Genomic DNA, 19,777 nt, shown 5'->3' with positions numbered 1-19,777 from the left:
ACGCCACAGCGACAGCCTGAACCCACTGCAGGGGCGGGGCCTCGGCGAGGAGACCTGCCCCCTATCCATTGTGAATCGGGGTGGGGTGTAATCTGAGGGGACTTCCCAAAACGAGGGGTGCAGGATCTTGCCCTGGGAGGGTCTAAGAGGAGGAATATGACCCTGCCCTTGGCTGGCCGTGATGTGGCCCTGCTTTGGGGGCTGGTGTTTCCCCGGTTGGGCTCAGAGCCTCCTTGTCCCACTCCTATCTCCTGCCGCTTATGAGCGGGACTCGCGTTCACCCACTAGAATCACCCGGACCCCTCCCGCCCCAACCCCACCGCGTGTCTGCCAAACGGGTACGCGGCGGCGTGTCCCTGTGCGGCCGCTGGGTGTCGCTAATGTCTGTCCAGCGGCCAGTGCCCCAGGCCCCACGCCGGTGGTGATGGGGCGGGGGAATGGTGGAGGTGTGGATGGGCTTTCCTCGCCGGGGACTCAAGGACCGCTCATAGCCTCTCCCCTTTCGCGTGGGGGCCCTCTTCCTCTGCCGAGCTCCAAGGACTCCATTACTCTGCGCTTGGGCGACCTCAGCCGCACACCTTCGTCAATCCCAACCCTCGCTTTGAAACCGGGATAAAAGGTCGTGCTGCAGCCTACGGCCAGGATTATCTCCGATTAAAGGGCACTTCGTGGGGACCGGTGGGGTGGGAGGAGCGCCAGCCCCTCGGATGCAAGGCGCCTCTTCCCAGACTCCCCCAGATCGAGCATTTGGAGCGAGGAAGCTGGAGGGAATGGAATAAGGGTCTCCAAATTGGGGGGATTCCCCGGCTCGGAAGGGGGTGGGGCCATCCAGACGAAAGCTACCGCCCTCCACCTCGAGCTCCATTCAACCCGGGAGTGGGAGGGCGGGCGGGCGCGGGAGTCCCCTCTCCTTCCCCTCCCCCCTCAGCTGGGGCAGTCCAGCATCTCTCCGGCCGCCACCGCCCGGGCACGCGCGCGCACGGACTCATACCCCAGCGGGTCTCCTAATCGCTCACACACACACACACACACACACACACACACACACACACACACACCAGCAAACAAAGGGTCTGGAGATCCCCGTTTCCCTCCCGCCACCCCAGCTCCCGGCTGGAGAGGGCGGGCATCCCTTCCCCAGACCCCTCCTACAAGGTAAGCTTCCTGCTGCGTGCTGCGGCGGAGAGGGGTACCAGGCGCCCCGAGGGAGGGGGCCAGGATGTTGGGGGCTTCCCCCGTTCCACCGGAAAGTCTGGGCCCCCAGTACGCCCTTTGAGGGCTTCAGGCCTGCCTACGGGCCGGAGCTGTGTGGGGAGGCCCCTTACGCTGGGGATTCCCGGGTAGGTGCGGGGATCTCTCCCTGGCTTCGGAAACTGTGGCTGACTGGCCCCAGTTAAATAGGGTCCCCGGTGCCCCTGCTCATAGAATTGGGGAGCGGGCGCCGGTAGCTCCCCCATCAGCGCCAAGCTGTTTCTAATCTGCCAACATAGCATCGCCAGCTCTGGAGACAGTGTTTTGCACTGTCCTGCCCTCTCCCCTCCCCCCAAATCAGCGCAACCCCGGGGTCTGTGTCTTGTACCTATGAGGAAAGACGGGGGATGAGGGGGGGAATTGGTATTGCCCCTCTGGGCTATCCAAGTTTCCTTTGCTGCATCCCACAGCCACACACTCTTAGCTGCAGTGGGACCCAGCAAATGGCTTGCCTTCCTGAGCCTCAGTTTTCCCATCTGCAAAATGGGTAATGACACGTTGAGGCATCCGCTAGGTCATGCATGCGAGCCTGCTCCTGCTGCATCATTTATTAGCTCATTTCAGAGCTATTTTCCAAGTGCTTACTATGTGCCAGGGCACTGCAATCAGGCTGTGGGGCTGTAGCAATGAGACCAGCTGGGTCCCTGCTCTACTGACTCTCAAGACTGGTAAGGGAGCAAGATCACTGTGTCAACAGAAATATCCACCGTGATTTCAGACTGTGAAGACTAAAATTCCATCAGGCGGAGAGAGTGGCTGAGGTGGGGTGGTGCTGGAGATACACGAGATTTCTGGTTTGTATCTTCTTTCCTTTTTCACCTCAGCTCTATGTATGAGGGCAGGTCCAGCTTCAGATCCGTGCTCAATAAATATTGAATGAATTAAAGAGGAAATTAGATTGAGACTTTCCATAGCAATTTAGGTCAGGAAGGAGGCTTAACATGAACCCGTCAGTCCATCCACCCTCCCATTTTACAAACGAGGTGAATGAAGTCCCTAAGACCCAGAGAAGGGAAAGATGTTGTCAAAGGTGATATAGGGAGTTGATGACGTGTCATCATTCCCATAAACGTGAGGGTGGCTGAACGAATAGTTGTCAATAGCTGAGAAGGGAAGACAGAGGTCAGACTTGGGCACAGGGCCCTCTAGGAACCCATGATGCCCAGCCAGCATCCACCTCTCTCTCTGTACCACGCAGACACAGCCCTGCATTTATCCAACAATTACTCAGCGCCTATTGTATGTCAGGTGCTGGGACACAGTAGTGAACAGAATGAAGCTCCCTGCCTCTATGAGCTCACGTTTAGTGGGAGAAACAGAAATAAACGGATAACCACAAATGGTGATTAGGACAGCTTGTGACAGGAAAGAAAAACGAGAGAGTCCCCTTTAGGTTGGATATCCATGAAGACCTCGTAGAATAGAATTACTCTGAACACATACACACACACCCAGACAAACGTAGTCGCACTAACACCCTAGACTGAGAACCTAAATAAAGTGCCTAAGGCCACATAGCTGGTGAGTGGCTGAGCAAAGATTTGAACCCAAATTCTAGATTTCAAGCCACTGTGAAAAGCTGCTTCCTGTTCCATCCACATGCACGTACTCCCCCCCCCCCCCACCCACACACACATGCACTCATCACAATCACACAGATACACATCCAACCTCATGCCCACATAGACTGATGTGGCACCACCTTGTCACCTACACTCCTGCAGGTATGGTCTGGTCTCAACTACACAAACTCAAACTCGTAAAAAATCCCACCCATCGAGTTGCTCATGCACCGCTGTGTACAAAGTCTCATGCACACACATACTCACGGCCTCTAAGTTTTCCCCAGCCCCACTTCAACACCAAGCACAGAGCTTGTCTGGCCTGGATGCTCAGGGCCAAGGTTTGGACAAGGCCTTGATCCTCACTGCCTTCCCTCTTGTTGGCCACCCATCCCCATATCCTGATGAGGGAGGGGGGTGGGGTGGGGGTGAGGGTGGGGGTAGGGGTGGGATATCAGGCTGGGTGAAGCCAGCTCTCTTCTTTCAGGCCCAGCCAGAGGCTCCCAGGCTGGACTGCTGCTGATTGGCGCTGACAGGTCAGGTGGGGGAAAAGGCCTCTCAGCCTGAGCCTGGTGCCAGCGGCCCAGAGTGGCCTGCTCTGCCATCTGGACTCCCCCTCCCGCCCCATCCCCAGACTGCCTGCTGCCCAGGGGAGGGGAAAGCAGGCTTAGAGGCTGATGCCTTGCCTCCCATGCCCAGCTTTCTGCCAGGACTGGTTTCTTCAAATGTGCACCGGGATCCAGACCATGGTGGCCTGAGTGTCCTCCCCTCTCGTCCCTGGCCTGTGGGGCTCCTCTGGCTGTCCACTCCTCCTTTCCTTCCTTCATTCCACAAGTCCTGAGCACCTACCATGGGCTGTTCCATGCACTGGGGATATTTCCAGGACTGGCTGCAAAATTTGCAGAGCCCAGGGAAAAATGAAAATGCAAGGTCCCTGTTCAAAATGATGAAGAATTTCAAGATGACAGCAGAGCCTTAAACGTTCTAAGCGTAAGGCCTTGTGGGACTGCACAGTTTACATGTCCATGGATCGATATTCGATAAAGCTATAACAAGACAGAAAAATTCCCTGCCCTCATGAAACTTAGGGGTTGGGGAAAGCAGAAACATAAAGATATGTCAGGGATGGTGAGAGCCAAGAAGAAAAGGCTGAGTGAGGGGCAAAGAGCCATAGTTTTGAGGGAGGCATCTGTCAGGGAAGGATCTGGAAGGAGATGACTTTGAGCAGAGACCCAAAGAAGATGGAGTCAACCAGATTCATTCATTTAAGAGTTATTTTTTTGTTAATCCTCATGCGAGGATATTTTTCAATTGATTTTTTGAGAGAGTGGGAGGGAGGGAAGGGGGGGAGAGAGGGGAGAAAAATCAATGTCTGTAGGAGAGAGACATTGATCAGTTGTCTCCTGCTTGTACCCTGGCTGTGGCCGGGGAGTGAAGCGGCAAGGGTACATCACAGGGTATGGAACCTGTGATGCTTCGGTGTGTGGGCCTATGCTCTAACCACTTAGAAACACCGTCTAGGACTCAAGTGCTATTTGTTGAGTGCCTACTATATGCTAGTATTGTCCTAGCAGCATCTGACCAACATCTGACCTCATGTACTAATCAAAGGACAGGCAAAAGCTAATAAAAATAGAAGGCAAATTAAAAAAATACATAGGAGGTTAAATTCGATGGCTTGTTAGAATGTTATAAGCCTAAAACAAGCAAAATAAGCCCAGCTGGTGTGGCTCGGTGGTTGAGCGTGGGCCTCTGAACCAGGAGGTCACAGTTTGATTCCCAGTCAGGGCACATGCTTGGGTTGTGAGCTCAATTCCCAGTAGAGGTCTTCAATCCCCAGGGGAGGGCTTGCGGGAGGCAGCCAATTAATGATGCTCATCATTGATGGGTGTTTGTTTTTCTCTCTCCTTTTCTCTCTGAAATCACAATGCACATTTAAAACAAGAGCCAGGGAGACCAGGGTGGTGGGAGGAGCACAGGCTATCTGAGGATGGTTTTCTGGATGGAGGCAACAGCAAGGGCAACAGCCCTCCAGTCTGAATATGTTTGGAGTGTTTGAGAAACAGCAAGGAGACTGATGGGAGAGGCGGGGAGGGGAGGAAGTGAGGTCTCTGTGAATGTGTTGCCGTCTCCCATGTTAGCCTCATGTGATTCAACAACAGTGCTGGCTGTTATTACTAAATGAAACAGTGGCTACTGTTTTGGGAGAACCTACTGTTTACCAGGCACTGTGTTCAGAGCCTCATATGCATGGCTTCACTTCATCTTCACAGCAACCCCCTCAAGTAGGTAAGTGAGACTCAGGCTGGGCAACTTGCCCAAGGGTATCCATCTAATAAAGTAGCAGTGCTGGCATTTGAATGCAGCTCTGTCAGTGTAATTCTGGAACCTGAGCATGGACCTTGCTGCATAGCCCTTTCTCTGCCTGTCTCTGCACATCTATCTGACTGCATAGAGAGAGAGGGCGCCTTTCTCTTCCTGTGTCTCTTATTCATTCAGCTTTCATTGAGACTCTGTGTGGGGACCTAGATGATGAAATAGGTAGCATTTCTTGCTCTCACAAAGTTCTAATAGGGACTATAGATAATGACCCCAAAATGATGAGTGCTTTAATAGGGGCAGAATAGGCAGCAATGGGAACCCAGAATGTGGACTGATTCAGTCTGGCTGAGAAGGGGAGGTGACCTTTAAGCTATCGTTATACATTAGTTTATTTGTTCAACAACTGTCCGTTGCAGGCTTGCCTCATGCTAAATACTGGGCTGGTGAGATGATGTTTACATTCACTTCTACTAGTTGACATTGAACTGAAATGCTAGCTAATGCAATAAAGTAAGAAAAAAGAAATGAGAGCCAAAATAGGGGGTAAGTAGCTAGTCCTAATAGGTATACTAGGAGCTTTATAAATATGTTACTGAGTCCTCAAATAACAACCAGACATTGAACAAATACTTACCAAGAGCCTACTATGTTCCAGATTCAGTTCGAGGCACTGGGGATACAGTAATGAATAAAATAAAATATTCTTTAAAAAAAAAACATCTTTATTGATTTCAGAGAGGAAGGGAGAGGGAGAGAGAGAAACATCACTGATGAGAGAGAATCACTGATTGGCTACCTCATGCATACCCCCACACTGGGATGGAGCCTGTAACCCAGGCATGGGCCCTGACCCGGAATCAATCATGACCTCCTGGTTCACAGGTCGACGCCTAACCACCGAGCCCCACCAGCCAGGCAAAAGAAAATATTCTTGTCCTACTGCAGCTGATATTCTATTTTGGGAAGAGACAGACAATAGATGCAATAAATAAATTACATAGTATGTTGTGATGTGATAGTGCTGTGGAAAAATAGAGCAAGATAAGGGGGTTAGGAATCCCGAGGGCATAGCAACTTTAAACAGAGGTGCAGTAGAGAAACGCCTGAAAAGGTGAGCTATGAACAAAGACCTGAAGGATGTGAGGGGCCTGTGATTATTCAAGGGTAGAGAGTTCCAGGCAGAGGAAACAGTAAGTGCAAAGGCCCTGAAGCTGGACAGTGTCTGGTGTGTCCAGAAATAGCCAAGAGGCCAGGGTGGACGGATGAGAGTGAGCCAGAGGGAGAGTAGGAGGAATGTGAGGGCAGGAAGGGGATTGGGCACATCCGACAGGACTTCGTGGGCCTGCTGTTGAGTGAGAGCTTTGCCTTTTTCCCCTGAGTGAGGTGAAAGCCATGGAGAGCTCTGAGCAGAGTGGGACATGATCTGATTTGGGTTCTAACATGCTCCCACAAGTTCAGATGTTACCAGCATTCATTAAGCACCTACTGGGTGCAGACGCTGTTTTCTGAGAATTCAATATGGTCTGATCTCATTTCAATCTCACATGGACCCCGTAGAAATTATCATTCCATTTCACAGAGGAGAAAGTGAGGCTCCGAAGTGTTTAAGTCACTGAGCCACAGCCACACACCCAGCAGCAATTTGCAGCCTTCGGGTAAGAAGTGAGCAAGCCTTTCCCTCCCCCAAGCTTTTAGCCAAGGATCGCTTGCAGCAGAGCGCACTCAGCATCCGGAGCTGCGTCTGTGTCCCTGTCTGTTTCTATTTCCACGCGTCCCTGTCTGTCTCCGTGCGCCTCTGCCTGCGCGTCCCCCATCTGTGCCCAAGCCGGCGTCTCTCTGCGCCCGGCCCCCGCACATCGGAGCTATTTCGGGTTTAGGCTTAAAGGCCCAACAGCTCGGAGGCGACGCTTCCGCCAGCCTTTCCCTTTCCTCTCCCGCCACCTCCCCCCCCCCCCCCCCCCCCCCGCTCAGATCACGAGCTGCGTGCGGCCGAATCTGGGAACTCCGGGTCTTCGCTGCGGAATAGATCAATCGATCCCCTGGCCGGGGTTAGACCCCACGGGAGGAAGGGAGCCGAATGTGTGTGCTTAGCGACACCCGCATTGACGCAGTCTGGAGCCTAGAAGTGCGTCAGCTGTCGCTCTGGCAACGGGCGGAACGTCACAGACGGGCAGTGCGTCAGCAGCCTCCTGACGTCACTCCCCGAGAGAGGCAATTGACGTAAGGCGGGGCGGATTCCAGGCCCGGCCGGCAGGGGGAGCCCCAGGTTGCTAATGGTGGATGCTTTTGTCTTGGTCCTGCAGGAGGCGCTGGCTCGGGCCGGCATGGTCCCCGCAGCCCAAATGGAGCTCTAGGTTGGCGGGATGAAGAGGAGTCGCAGTGTCCTATCCGTGGACGAGGTGTGAGGGGCGGGGCCAGGCTGGGGGCGGGGCTTGGGCAGCGCAAGTGGGGGGGACGGGCGCCCTCTAGTGACCACAGCTGTTCACTAAGTGGTCGCGAGGAGTCAAGACTCCTCGTGCCTCAGTTTACTCCCTTGATTCCATTATTCTCCTGCCGCCACGATTGAGTCCCTCTGCCCAAGGGCAGAAGGCAGGGGCTTCCAAGGGGCTTCTGAAGTCGGAAAGGATTGTGGGTGGAGTTGTGGGTGAGGTCTTGTGGGTCTCAGATGTGAGAGGGCCCACAGATATTAAGACAAAGAGGGGGCTGCTTAAACATGGAAGGTGGGAAGAGATCCTAAAAAGGGGATGTGTTCGAGGGAGTTCATATGAAGGACAGGGTACAGTCATGAGGGCCCAGAGCCACAGGGCTGAAACTTCAAGAGGGGCCCCCACAAAAATTGTGACTGAGAAGGGGAACCCCTCAGAAGTAAGGGATGGGAAGGCATCTTCTGTGGGAGGGATCAGCGAGTGGCTCCGATTGAGTGGAGGACACAGGAGCCTATACCCCCATGAAGCTCTCCCAGGTGGCGAGGGAGGGGCAATATTGTGGGGAGGGGCTCACAGCTAGCTGCCTGGCCAGGCCCTGCACCCATCCCGCCTTTGTCCCTTCTTAGAGGCCGGGGGAGACCCCCGAACCCAGCCATACGAACATGCTGGGGGCCGACCTCCTACGACGCCCTCGCCGTCGCCTCTCCACTGGTCCTGGCCTGGGCTGGGCGGACCCTGAGCTCTGGGACCCTGGGGTCCCTGTGCTCCCACGGCCCACCACGCTGCCACTTCTGATCCCTCCGCGGATTTCCATCACCAGAGCCGACAGGTAGGAAGGTGGGGGAGCAGGCTGGAAGGTAGGGTGGAGGAACAGGGCGAGCTGGGCTAGGTCCAGCCAGCAGCCCTTTCTTGTGCTCCAGGCTCCCTGCCTTTTGCAAAATCAGCTGAACCGTCTCCTGGCGTCTGGTGGGTCAGGCTGTGACACCCCTCCCCCACGGTGCCCCATTACAGCCTCCAGAAAACCCTTCTTCCATTTTGCAGCTGCCTGAGTCAGCAAGGGTTTCAAAAAGGGCTTTCAGCCCTAGTTCCCAATGGTGCCCCCACATTCAGAGAGCTGGGCCATGCCATGGAGCAAGCCTCTGATCAGTCTGCTGTGCACCTCTATGTACCCTTCTAGGAAGATTCTGTTTCTTCCAGGACTTGAAGGGGAAGGTGGGATCCTGGAGGAGGTCAGGTCTGGCTTGGCATTTTTCTTTCCCTTGGGGAGATGTGAGAGGTATCTTCGAAACTTTACATTGCACTTTCTTGCTGTTTCTCATCGGGGGTCCTCCCAGGGCACTCCAACCCCCATTTTGGCCCAAGGATGAGTTCAGAAGCTGGACAGCTGAGCTGGTCCTGGCTGCTTTCCGGCCCCTGTCCCCACTGCCCTCCCCAGGCCACAGTGTTCTGCAGCCTTGATCTCCCCACCCCTTTCATCTGCTCAGTTGGAAGGTTTTGGAGACTCTGCTTGGAGAATGGTACAAAGGTTCATTGACAAGAGGGAGGAAGAAGTGACTGTCATTCCCACCTAAGGTGGTCTATTGTACCACGCCCCACCCACCCCAATCCCTCTCACCTCCATACTTTAGGCAGCTGATCCACCTCAGCCTCAGGCTACAACTCCAACTACAGCCTAGCCTAGGGGCTTGTGCTCTCCTTCTGCAACCCCCTGTGGCCTGACACTCGCCCCCCACCCCCACCCCCATCCTACTGTTGCCTCCAGAGCTCTGGCCCCATTCCCCAAACTTCGGCCCAGCCCAGGAGCCTCAATTGATCTTGGAAGGACCGGCAGCCTTTGCAAATCCCCTAGAGGCCGTTTGAGTGTATACTTGCGGGAGGGTCCCTGTGGGGAGTGGGAGACACACTCTGACCTTTGGGATACCCACTGCTGCCATGGGGAGCCGGTTCTTGCTCCACCTTCGCCCACGCCTGGAGCCCCCTGTGGTGGGGACAAAAATGGCTGTGGAGGTTGGAGACAGGCTTTTTTTTTTTTTTTTTTTTTTTTTTTTTTAATATAAGAACAGTGCGGGGGTGGGGGCGGTGAAACACGGCACAGCCAGCCTGGAGGAGCCCGGGAGGGGGGCTCACGGGGGCAAGGGTCTGCTTTCATGGACTCGCACCTAAGTCGGTTAACGTGTGAGTGCCTCTGCCAGGCGGGTGGGGCAGCGGGGTCCCCCTGCGGGGCTGCCACCAGGGCTCGGCAAGGGCCTGCCAGGGCGGGGTAAGGGGGGACGCTTGGATCCCGCTTGCTCTCAGCTCAAGCTCGCTCGCTCGGCGCGGCGCTTGGGGAGGCGGGAGCGTGAGTCACGGAGACTCCCGATTTAGGTGCCGGAAGGGGGGCTCTGCCGGCGGGGGGCCGCGGGGAGGAGCTTGGCTGTTTACTCGCCTGAAAAGAGCATGGGGGTGCGTTCCGCGGCTTCTGGAGACCTGCCTCAGTTTACCTCCTGCAGATGCGCTTTAAAGAGGCAGCGGAACTTAGAGCGGTGGGCGGGCAGCCGGGGTATTGGCCACAGGATGTCCTCTTGGAGCCACACGGGAACCAAAGAGACACATTAGAAACACCCCAAAGCGGCCCCAGGCCAACCACACACACACACACTCACACACACACACACACACACACACACACACACACACACACGGACTCTCTCAGACACGACAGTCAAACAACGGAGGCTGAATCCCGTGCACAACTCCGCGAGCACCGTACACACCCAGAGGCGTGGGAGCACATGCAGAACCCCAGGCCACCGGGACGGACCGCGCACTTTCCAGCAGGCAGCACATGTGTGCGCACAGCCTTCACCCACAGACACGCAGAAACACACACACAGAGAAATCCAAAGAAACAGGCAGCCCTCGGCAGCCAACCACGTGCGCGCACACACTTCCAAGACAGCAAAAACACAGACAACCCTCGGAAGGGGCCGCCTGCCTGCACATCCCGCCCCGGGCACACGCCATCCCCATCCTCCGACCCACCGACAGGAGATCCCCCGCACTCCGCCGCCGCCCGCCGCAGGGACCGCGTCTGTGGCACCGGGGCCACGTCCCACTCGTTTGGGCCCCCGGCCAGGGTTAGCGGCGAGGACACGCCAGCACCGGGCTCCGCCCCGCCAAGATGGACGGACTGCCTGACGCACTGGCAACCACTCGGATGTCTTCCCGATCGGATTAACCGTTTAACTCCTTCCTGTCGGTGCGCGCCGCTGCTAGGCTGGGCACTCTGGAGAGAACCGCGCTCCCGCGCCCCCTCCCAGCCCGGAGCCGGGCTCTGCGTGGGCGGGAAGGGCCCCCCCCCTCGGGTGACTGCCCCCCCCCCACTGGTCGGGAACGAGGAGGAGGGGGGCGGTGCTGACAACCGCGGCGGGCGGGGAGCGGGGAGCGGGGAGGGGCGGGACGGGGCGGGGAACCGGGGCCGGCGCCGAACCGGGCGCCAAGCGCGGAGAGCGCTGCCGGGCACGGAATAGAGCGCCAAGCACAGGCTGGAAGCTTTGGCGCCCGGCCCGGGGGCGATCGGCCCTTAGCGCCCCCGGGTCTGATCCCCGGGGCGCCATGGCCCCACCGAGGCCGGGCGCACCCTCGGGGCCCCGGGCACTTCGGCTCTCACGCAGCTGAGTAGGGTGCAGCGTGGAGAAGAGGCCGGGGCCCCCTGGGGTGCAGGTGGGGGGCCGGCGACATGGAGCCCCCGGCCGTCTCCTCGGAGAGGAGCCTGTCTTTGTCGCTGCCCGGGCCCCGGGAGGGTCAGGCCACCCTGAAGCCGCCTCCGCAGCACCTGTGGCGGCAGCCGCGAACCCCTATCCGTATCCAGCAACGCGGCTACTCGGACAGCGCGGAGCGCGCAGAGCCGGAGCGGCCACCACACCGACCCATAGAGCGCGCCGACGCCGTGGACACTGGCGACCGGCCAGGCTTGCGCACGTCCCGCATGTCCTGGCCCTCGTCTTTCCACGGCACCGGCAGCAGTGGCGCGGGCGGAGGCAGCTGCAGGCGGTAAGACTACCGGCGATGTACGCGCGCGGAGCGGATAGGCGCCCAGGAATGATGCAACTCGCCCCGCTGGCCGCAGGGGGCGCTGTAATGCGGCTGGGGGTCAGTGTGACCGGCGGAGGTAGGGGTAGGAGAGTTCTACTGCGGGAGTAGCTGGGACCCGGCCCCTGGTAGTGCACTGTATCCGAGAATTACTGAAGCCCACCCTCAGGCTGACTTAGGGCGGCCATGCTGCGTGTGGTAAAACAGGGTCTGGGTTGAGGGGTCTGTATCCCTAATTGGTGGCAGTGCAGGGCAGTGGCTAGGCTGGGCACCACTTCAAGGGACTTTCCTGGAAGCACTGTACTGAAAGCCAGATTAACTGTGTTTGCGGGTGTCCTAGGGGCACCCTTTAGGGGGGCACCTGCTAGGACCAGTGTTTCTTCCAGGCTGAGGGGCTCTCAGGGCTCTAGGGGGTGGAGGACTATATGGAATGGGGGTATTTGTGGACTCACCCTGCAGCAGATGGAGTAAGAAATCCAGAGAGGGCCTCTTTGGGGAGCACGGTGTTGGGGGCTGTCTGCCAGATGGAGCCCCCTTCTCAGGGCAGGAGAGAGTTAGGCTCAGTAGCTGTGCAGGGGAGGGAGACATGCCCAGGGGGTGCATGGTCTCAGCACAGGGTGAAGGAACCTTGACTCCCCTGGTGACAGTGCTAGTGAGGGGGTGTGTTGGGCTGTCTCTGACTGTATCCTCTCACTGACCTGGCATCGCTCCAGCTGTTGGGGTATGCCCAGCTGTGGCTGCCTTGGCTGGCTAGGGCTTCCGAGGTCCTGTGATTGTAACCTGGGACTGTGTGGCCTCCCAGGACAGTGATTTTGTGACTGTGTGCTTCCGGGACGGTGACCGTGCTACTGGAATACTGTGACTGTGTGGCTGTGTGTGCTCCCCGGGTGTGGTAATTGTGTTACTGACTGTGCTGTTGGGATGCTGTGAGTGCGCCTGCTCCCATTACAGTGATCATGACAGTGAGTGTGTGTGCTGCTGGGACAGCGACTGTGACCATGTGCATTCCTGGGGTGCAGTGATGGTGGCACTGCAATGTGTACACCCCCAGGACAATGGGATTGTGTCAGCAGGACTGCCTGTTCTCCCTGAGGAAGGAGATTGAGACATTGTGACGTGCTCTCCGCTGCCCGTGTGCCCCGTGTCCGGGAGTCAGTGCTCTGACTTTCGGGTGTGTTCCTGAGTGCCTGATGTGCTGTCCTCTACCCAGCTGGAGTTCTGGTGGTGCTTGAGGTTTGACTGTGTGCGCTCTGGTGGCACGTGTGACTGACAGCTGTGACTGTGCGGTTTGCTTGCACCCCCCCCCCCAGTACCCCTTTTGTTTGGAACATCACTAAGACATTTCAGCCGTGATCTCACTCCAGGAATTCCCAAGGGAGGTCCTTTTAGGCTATTGCCCTACTCTTCTAGCTCTGGGGACCTCTAGCAGGCACCATCGCCCCCAAGGCCACCTCCACCCACCTCAGTGTGGGACACATCCAGCCATAGAACCTTTTCCCAGGAAGCGATTGTCATAGGCTGCACACACAGCCTGCTGTTTCCCAAAGGGAACTGGAGAGGAGCTGAAGGAAAACAAAACTGAGTCAACAGGAAATGCCAAGACCAAGGGCAGCACGCCAGCGGTCACTGTCCTGAGGAAGGGGGTGGGGTGCAGTAGGAGGAACTGGACCCTAACCCCCCCTTTTTTTTTAAATCTTTAAATTCTTTATTAGTTAAGGAATTACAAATGTGTCCTCATTCCCCCCCTATGAACCCCCATCCTCCCCGCCATGGACCCTAACCCCTTTTAAGGCCCCCCACTAGGACTCCTGCTAGACTGGTCACGGGGGTATTGACACTCGGGGGACGGGGACCGTGGCTAAGTGCTAATAATCATCATCTTAGCGGCATCTGTCTCCTACTGGCTCGCTCGTGGGCAGGCTCCATGTGGGGGAATTTTTCACAAGTCCTCACCCCCTGTGCCTTTTGAGGTATTCCTGTTGGACAGATGGGGAAACTGAGGCTTAGAATGGCAAAGACCCTTCTTTTGGCCCAAGCTCACATAACCAGGAAATGGCAGAGCTGAGATGCCCGTACAGGGTCGGTCTGACGGCCTGTGCCTCCTGGTACAAGGCCTTGCCCTCTCTGAGCCTCAACTTCCCCATTTGTAAAGTGGGACTGTTGTCAGCACTGCCCTCTGGGGGTTGCTTTAAGAGGTCTGTGAGACTGAGGATGCGTGTAAAGACTCAACATAGTGAGTGCTCAGTAGCTAGTTACTCAGGGACCTGGGTTCCGGAGCGGAGGTGGGGCCTGCATACAACCTGCTCCTCCAGGACTGTAAGGAAAAACAGGAACCTCAACCACACTGCTCAGAGGCTCAGGTTTCTGTTTCACTGTGGCCTGCGTAGCCTCCAGGGGCTGTGGCAGGAGGGAGGGCACTGGTGCCAGGCAGAAGGAGGAAGGGGGAACTGAGAAGCCTCCAATGGGAACCTCGCTTTTTAGAATGTGCCTTCGGCCAGTCCAGTTCTCCAGAGGAGGGGTGGGGGTCTTACCAGTGCACACACAGGGGTTCCACCACTTTCCACGTTGGAGTTCATGCAGCCACCACAAAGGGGGTCCAAAGAGCCTTCCAGACTTGAGTCATAGGAACCCCCAGAGAGAGGGCCCTGCCCCCATCCGAGATGGCATCCACACCCCACAGCCCCCTCCGGACCTGGGGATGTATGAGACTGTGCTCCTGGCGCCCTGCGGGGCTGAGTCATGGCACCGCCACGATCTGTCAAGAGGCAGATGGAGCTGGAGGAAGAGAAGGACTCTGGTGGTTGGGGGCGGGGGGAGCTTGCCTTAATTGAGAGTGGAGCCAACGTATCGACTGCCCCACTTTGCGCCCTCAAACATTCCCCACCGAGGGAGTCGCTGCCTGGCTGCCTGGCCCCTGGAGGGGGTGGAGGCAGCCCGACTGGGGTCTCTCCCTGGCCGGTGGTCTCTGTGCCCATTTGGGTCCTCGCCTCCCCTTGTCTCCGGCGCTCCCAGGTCCCTGGATGTGTGCTGGGAGCACATGTCTCCGCGCGCCCCCTGCTGGACGACGGAAAAGGCACAGGCAGGCTAAGTGTGCGCTCCGAGTCCGGACCTGCCGCGCGCACCTGTCCCTGAAGAGCAAAGTCGCCGCCGCCGCCACTGCCGCGGCGCCCCGTATTATTATTTCATGCTTATTGAGCGCCTCGGAATGCGGGCGCCAGGCCGGCCGACCGCAGGCTACCGATGAGGTCTGCTCCTTCCCCGGGTGGGAGGGACCAGGCCGCCATCCCCGTCTTCTACCCTGCAGCCGAGCGCGCTGGACACCGCCGCCTGGCGGATAGAGAGGAACTTGGCGGAGAAGTTGAGAACCCGGAGCTCCGGTCTGGCCTCCGCGGGCTTGTCCACATCCACGTCAGGGCCTCCTAACACCAACTTGCGTTTTAACTCCCAGCATCTTTGGCTTTCCATTCCTGCCGAGGAAACAGAGACGAGGTGGCTTGCCCAAGGTCACACAGCCAGGAGGGGCGGGATTGGGGTTCAAAACCAGGTCTCCTCGGCTCCAGACCAGTGGGTGAGATTCAGATTGTGGCCCTGCCCTTTTGCTCTGTGTGACCTGGGGCCAGAGATCAGGCCTCTCTGGGCCTCCGTTTTGTTATCAGCAAACCGGCTGAATAAGATCTGCCGTGTTAAGGCTGAGATGGCTGACATCAGGTCTGGGCGATCAAGAGCTGGTGTTTTGAGAACTGCACTTCCTTAAAATGACTTCAGCAAAGAGAAAGGGGGTGTTCTCCACATCACAAGCCCAGGCCCTGGCTGCCAGGGTGTCCCCTCTTTAACCAGTAACAGGTTGACTGCAAGCCCCTCTGAGTTGCAGAAACCAGGGCTTTTGGTCTGCAGGAGCCACAGACTGGCAGGGTGAGGACAGAGTTTGGGGGGCGGGGAGCATCTGGACCCACTGTTTTCACTCTCGAGTAAAAAGTTCAAATCCAGCCTTTGCCCTTGACTTGTGACCTTGGGAAAGGACTTAACCATCTGAACCCCAGTTTCCTCATCTGTAACAGGGCTATTGATGGAGGATCTTCAGGCTGTGACATAAAATATAAGAGACAGATGCAGGCTGTGGCTCCAGTTCTCAGACTAGTGGGTGAGGAAGACATAGCAAATAAAGGAATAATGATAATTCCAGATGGTGACACATGGGACATGAAGAAAAGGGGGACCCTGGGGACAGGGAAGGCCTTTCTGCAGAGATGACATTTGAGCAGAGACCTAAATGAAGTGAGAGGGGGGATGGTATGTGGCTGCCTGAAGGATGAGGGTGATAAGCAGAGGGAACAGCCAGTACAAAGTTCCTGAGGTAGGAATGTGTCTGATGATATGTTGGAAGCAAAGCAGTGAGCAAGGGGTGAGTGAAGGGAAATGAGGCAGGGAGGAGATGGGGCAGCTTGTGCAGGGCCTTGTAAGCCCGGTCAAGGTTGGCTTTAGGCCTCAGTTTCCCTCTGACTTCCTAGGAAGGGGCAAAGTTCACTGGGCTGGAAGGGAACTGACCTGTGAAGGACCTAGTGGCTAAAATTCCAGTTCAACTGAATTTATATCCCAGGTCTGTTCCTTCTGAGCTGGGTGATGCTGGCCAAGTCAGTTCCCCTCTCGGGGCCTTGGTTTTCCCATCTGTGAAATGGGCCTGTAAGGAATCTATTCCCAAAGTCTGATGTGCAGGATCAGCAAAACAATTCAGGGAAGTCTACGGGCAGGTAAACGTGAATGTCTTTCCTAGTTCTGTTTGTACTTGGACCAAGAGGTACTGGTAGCCAGTGATGGGTCTTCATGGGTTTAGAGCAGGAGTTCTCAGCTAGAAGCAATCTGTCCCCCCAGGGGACATGTGGCAATGTCTGGAGACATTTTAGTTGTCATGACTGAGAGGGTGCTTTTGTCATCTAGTAGGTAGAGGCCAGGGATTCTGCTTCTACTACAAGCACACAGGACTCCCCCCCAGGACAAGAGATTAACAGGCACCAAATGTCAGTAGTGCCCAGGTTGGGAAACCGTGCATTCCCAATGAGATGATATCACATCCATGGGTGTAAAATTTGGTTCTTGGGGTGGATGTTTAAAAAAAATTATATACAGCTCTGGCCAGTGTTGCTCAGTAGTTAGAGCGTCAGCCTGCACACTGGAGGGTAAAGGGTTCAATTCCTGGTCAAGAGCAGTACCTGGGCTGGAGGTTCCATGCCCAACCTCCAGTCGGGCATGTGTGAGAGACAACCAATCAATGTGTCTCTCTCACATTAATGTTCCTCCCTCTCTCTCTCCCCTCTCTTCACCTCCCCCCTTTCCACTCTTACTCAAAAAACAAAAATGTACAAAGCCCCCATATTCACACAGTACATAAACAAATATACAGTATATCTGTGGTATTAGCATTTTATGGAGGAGGTGAAGGGGGGATGTCTAAAAAGGCTACTCCTGCCATAACCGGTTTGGCACAGTGGATAGAGCGTCGGCCTGCGGACTGAAGGGTCCCAGGTTCGATTCCGGTCCAGGGCATGTACCTTGGTTGCGGGCACATCCCCAGTAGGGGGTGTGCAGGAGGCAGCTGGTTGATGTTTCTCTCTCATCGATGTTTCTGACTCTCTATCCCTCTTCCTTCCTCTCTGTAAGAAATCAATAAAAAAATAAATAAATAAAAGATTTCTTTAAAATAAATAAATAAATAAATAAATAAATAAAAAGACTACTCCTTAGGGAAGCAATAATAAAATACAGGGTGACAAACACTGGTCTAGAGCCTGGATCAGCCACTCACTGACTGTGTGACTTAGAGCAGGTTGTATCTCCCCAAGATTCAGTTTTCCCATCTGTAAAATAGGGACAGCACTAGTATCACTTTGCAGGTGTTTTGTGAGGATTAAATGACATCATGGCTAGAGGCGCGGAATCTCAGGAAGCATTCTGAAGGTTTGTTGCTATGATTGGCATCATCATCATCATCGCTGGCTAGTACAGCGGCTGGCACATTATAAGCTCTTCATAAATGTTTTGTCAAATAATAACAATTGTAACTAGCATTTAGTGAGTGCTTACTACGTCTAGAACCTTTTACTTGTCCATCCATGAGATGTGTAGTATTATACCCATTTTACATATGGGAAAACTGAGGCTTAGTGAAATGAAGTGACTGTCCCAAGGTCAAATGGCTAAGTGCCAGAGGCCAGACAAGCCTGGGCCACCTGACTCTAGGCCCCATGACAGTGGAGTCAACAGGTAGAAAGGTATTTATAGAGGTGGTGGCCTAAGACAGAGATTTGCCCACTTATTTAAAACAAGCTTTCCCAACCCCTAAGAGCCACAAACACGTCGGAGTAAGCTCCAGAATCATAACCAGTTGCCTGACTTTGTTCAAGGGTGTTCACCTCTCTGACTCTGTTCCTTCATCTGTGAAAGGGGGTAATGAGCCCCCCAGAGTGAAGTGGTTGGGCATGCAGAGCCACCTGGGGGGGGGGGGTGGGAGAAAGTCCCTATGCCTGTGTACTACTGTGCCTGAGAGGGAGTCAGCACTGAGGGGAGGCTGGGTTCTTGGGGCCACCTAATGAGGTGTGGGGGCCCCAATTCTAAGGGGTGCCTCAAAAATTCTAAGGAGTGTCTTGGGGCTGTGAGCACACTCAGATCTCCTAGGGATGTCATAAATTAAGGGAGGTATTCTGGTGGGTTACCAAGGATTATGGTGCATCTTGGTTCTGGGAGTAGCCTAGGGTTGTAGAACTGTCTTAGAAGTTGTGGAGGAATCTAGTTGTACTCCTGGGTTTTGGGGGCACCCCAGGGTTTTTGTGGCATCTCCATGTTATAGGATCACCCCCTGAGTCTAAAGATACTCCTGAGATTATGGGGGGGGAGGTCTCTGAATTTGTAGGAGCATCTCAGGGATGCTGTGGAGCCACTCAGGGGTTGGGGGACCACCGAGGGACTGTGGAAGCATTCCTGGGGTCTGGAGGGACCCTAGGCTTTGAAGCCCCTCCTACCCATGTCTGTGGGAATGGTTAGTGACTAGAGGATTCCAGTGGTACTCTGGGGGTCTCTGCATGAGTCAAAGATGGTGGGAGTGTTCTAAGGGGTGCGGGGGACATCTGGGGAACTGTAGCAGTGGTCCTGGGATCTAGGTGAGGGGGTTTCTCAGGGGTTCTCAAAGCACCACTGTCCTTTGTAGGTGCATCCTGGGATTCTTGGGGTGCCCTTGAGGTTTGTGAGGATGTCTCACTAACAATGAGGACACTACTAGGGGGCATCTGGGTAGCTTTGGAAGTGTCCCCAGGGGTCTGTGGGGGCCCTCTCCGAACCCAGGGATTTGGGGGTATCCTTGGGTTGTGTGGGGGCATCTCGGGGATATTGGGGGCACTCTCTGGAATTGTGGAGGTGGCTGAGGAACGTTGAGGACGCCCCTGAAGTTCGTGGGGTCTCGCAATACCGCAGGAAGTTGTGAGAGCACCCCAGCGATTGTGGGGGCGTGCCAGGTGTTTGTAGAGATGCTTCCGGAGATTGTGAGGACAACTGAGGGACTGCGGGGGGGCGGGGGCCCTGAGGTCTGTGGGGTGTCCCCGCTGCAGCCCTGCGGGCGTCCCCGTCCCGCCCCGCCCCAGGGGCGGCCCCAGCGGGAAGCCGGAAGGGCCAAGGCGGCCAGGCGGGGTGGGCCCCAGGGCTGGGCGGCCGGCCTGCTTGGGCCACCGGGGCGGGCGGCGCTGCTCCCCAGCGCCCACCAAGGCCGGGCCGCCCCGCGTCCCCTGCGGCCATGGCGCGGCCGCGCCGCCTGGGCTGCATCCCGGAGCTGCAGCTGGCAGCCTTCCCGGCGGCGGCGGCGGCCGAGGACGAGGCGTTCCTGCCGGAGTCCCTGGCCCGGCGCGCGCCCCGCTGGCCACGTTCGCCGCCCTCCTCGCCCGTCTTCTTCGCCAGCCCGTCCCCAACTTTCCGCAGGCGCCTCCGGCTTCTCCGAAGCGTCCAGGATTTCGGCCGCCAGGCGTGGGCTGGGTAAGTGCGCCCAGGTGGGTTTGAGTCTCCATGTCGGGGTCTGGAGTCCGCAGCTGCCTCTGCCCAGCCTCATCTTTCCTCTTCCGTCACAAGGCAGCGATAAACATCATCCCTGCCCGCGGGGTTGCCGTG

At 56.3% G+C, this 19,777-nt stretch overlaps 1 protein-coding gene across 2 annotated transcripts in view; it reads left to right on the top strand.

Annotated features, from left to right (window-relative positions):
• The first annotated feature begins 11,058 nt into the window (after positions 1 to 11,058).
• Positions 11,059 to 19,777, top strand: part of PDE4A (phosphodiesterase 4A) — a 45,288-nt gene continuing 36,569 nt past the window's right edge. The window contains exons 1-2 of one of the 2 annotated variants that reach the window (XM_059696834.1): positions 11,059 to 11,593; positions 19,592 to 19,645. In XM_059696834.1, coding sequence (XP_059552817.1) covers positions 11,280 to 11,593; positions 19,592 to 19,645 — 368 coding nt within the window. In that variant the 5' untranslated portion in view covers positions 11,059 to 11,279. The remainder of the gene's footprint in view (positions 11,594 to 19,591; positions 19,646 to 19,777) is intronic. The other variant, XM_059696835.1, reaches the window with a different exon arrangement.

This window comes from Myotis daubentonii, chromosome 5 (genome assembly GCF_963259705.1).
Source record: "Myotis daubentonii chromosome 5, mMyoDau2.1, whole genome shotgun sequence".
Classification (NCBI taxonomy): Eukaryota; Metazoa; Chordata; class Mammalia; order Chiroptera; family Vespertilionidae; genus Myotis; species Myotis daubentonii.
The sequence above is the reverse complement of the archived record's forward strand: the minus strand, read 5'-3'. Positions and strand labels throughout refer to the sequence as shown.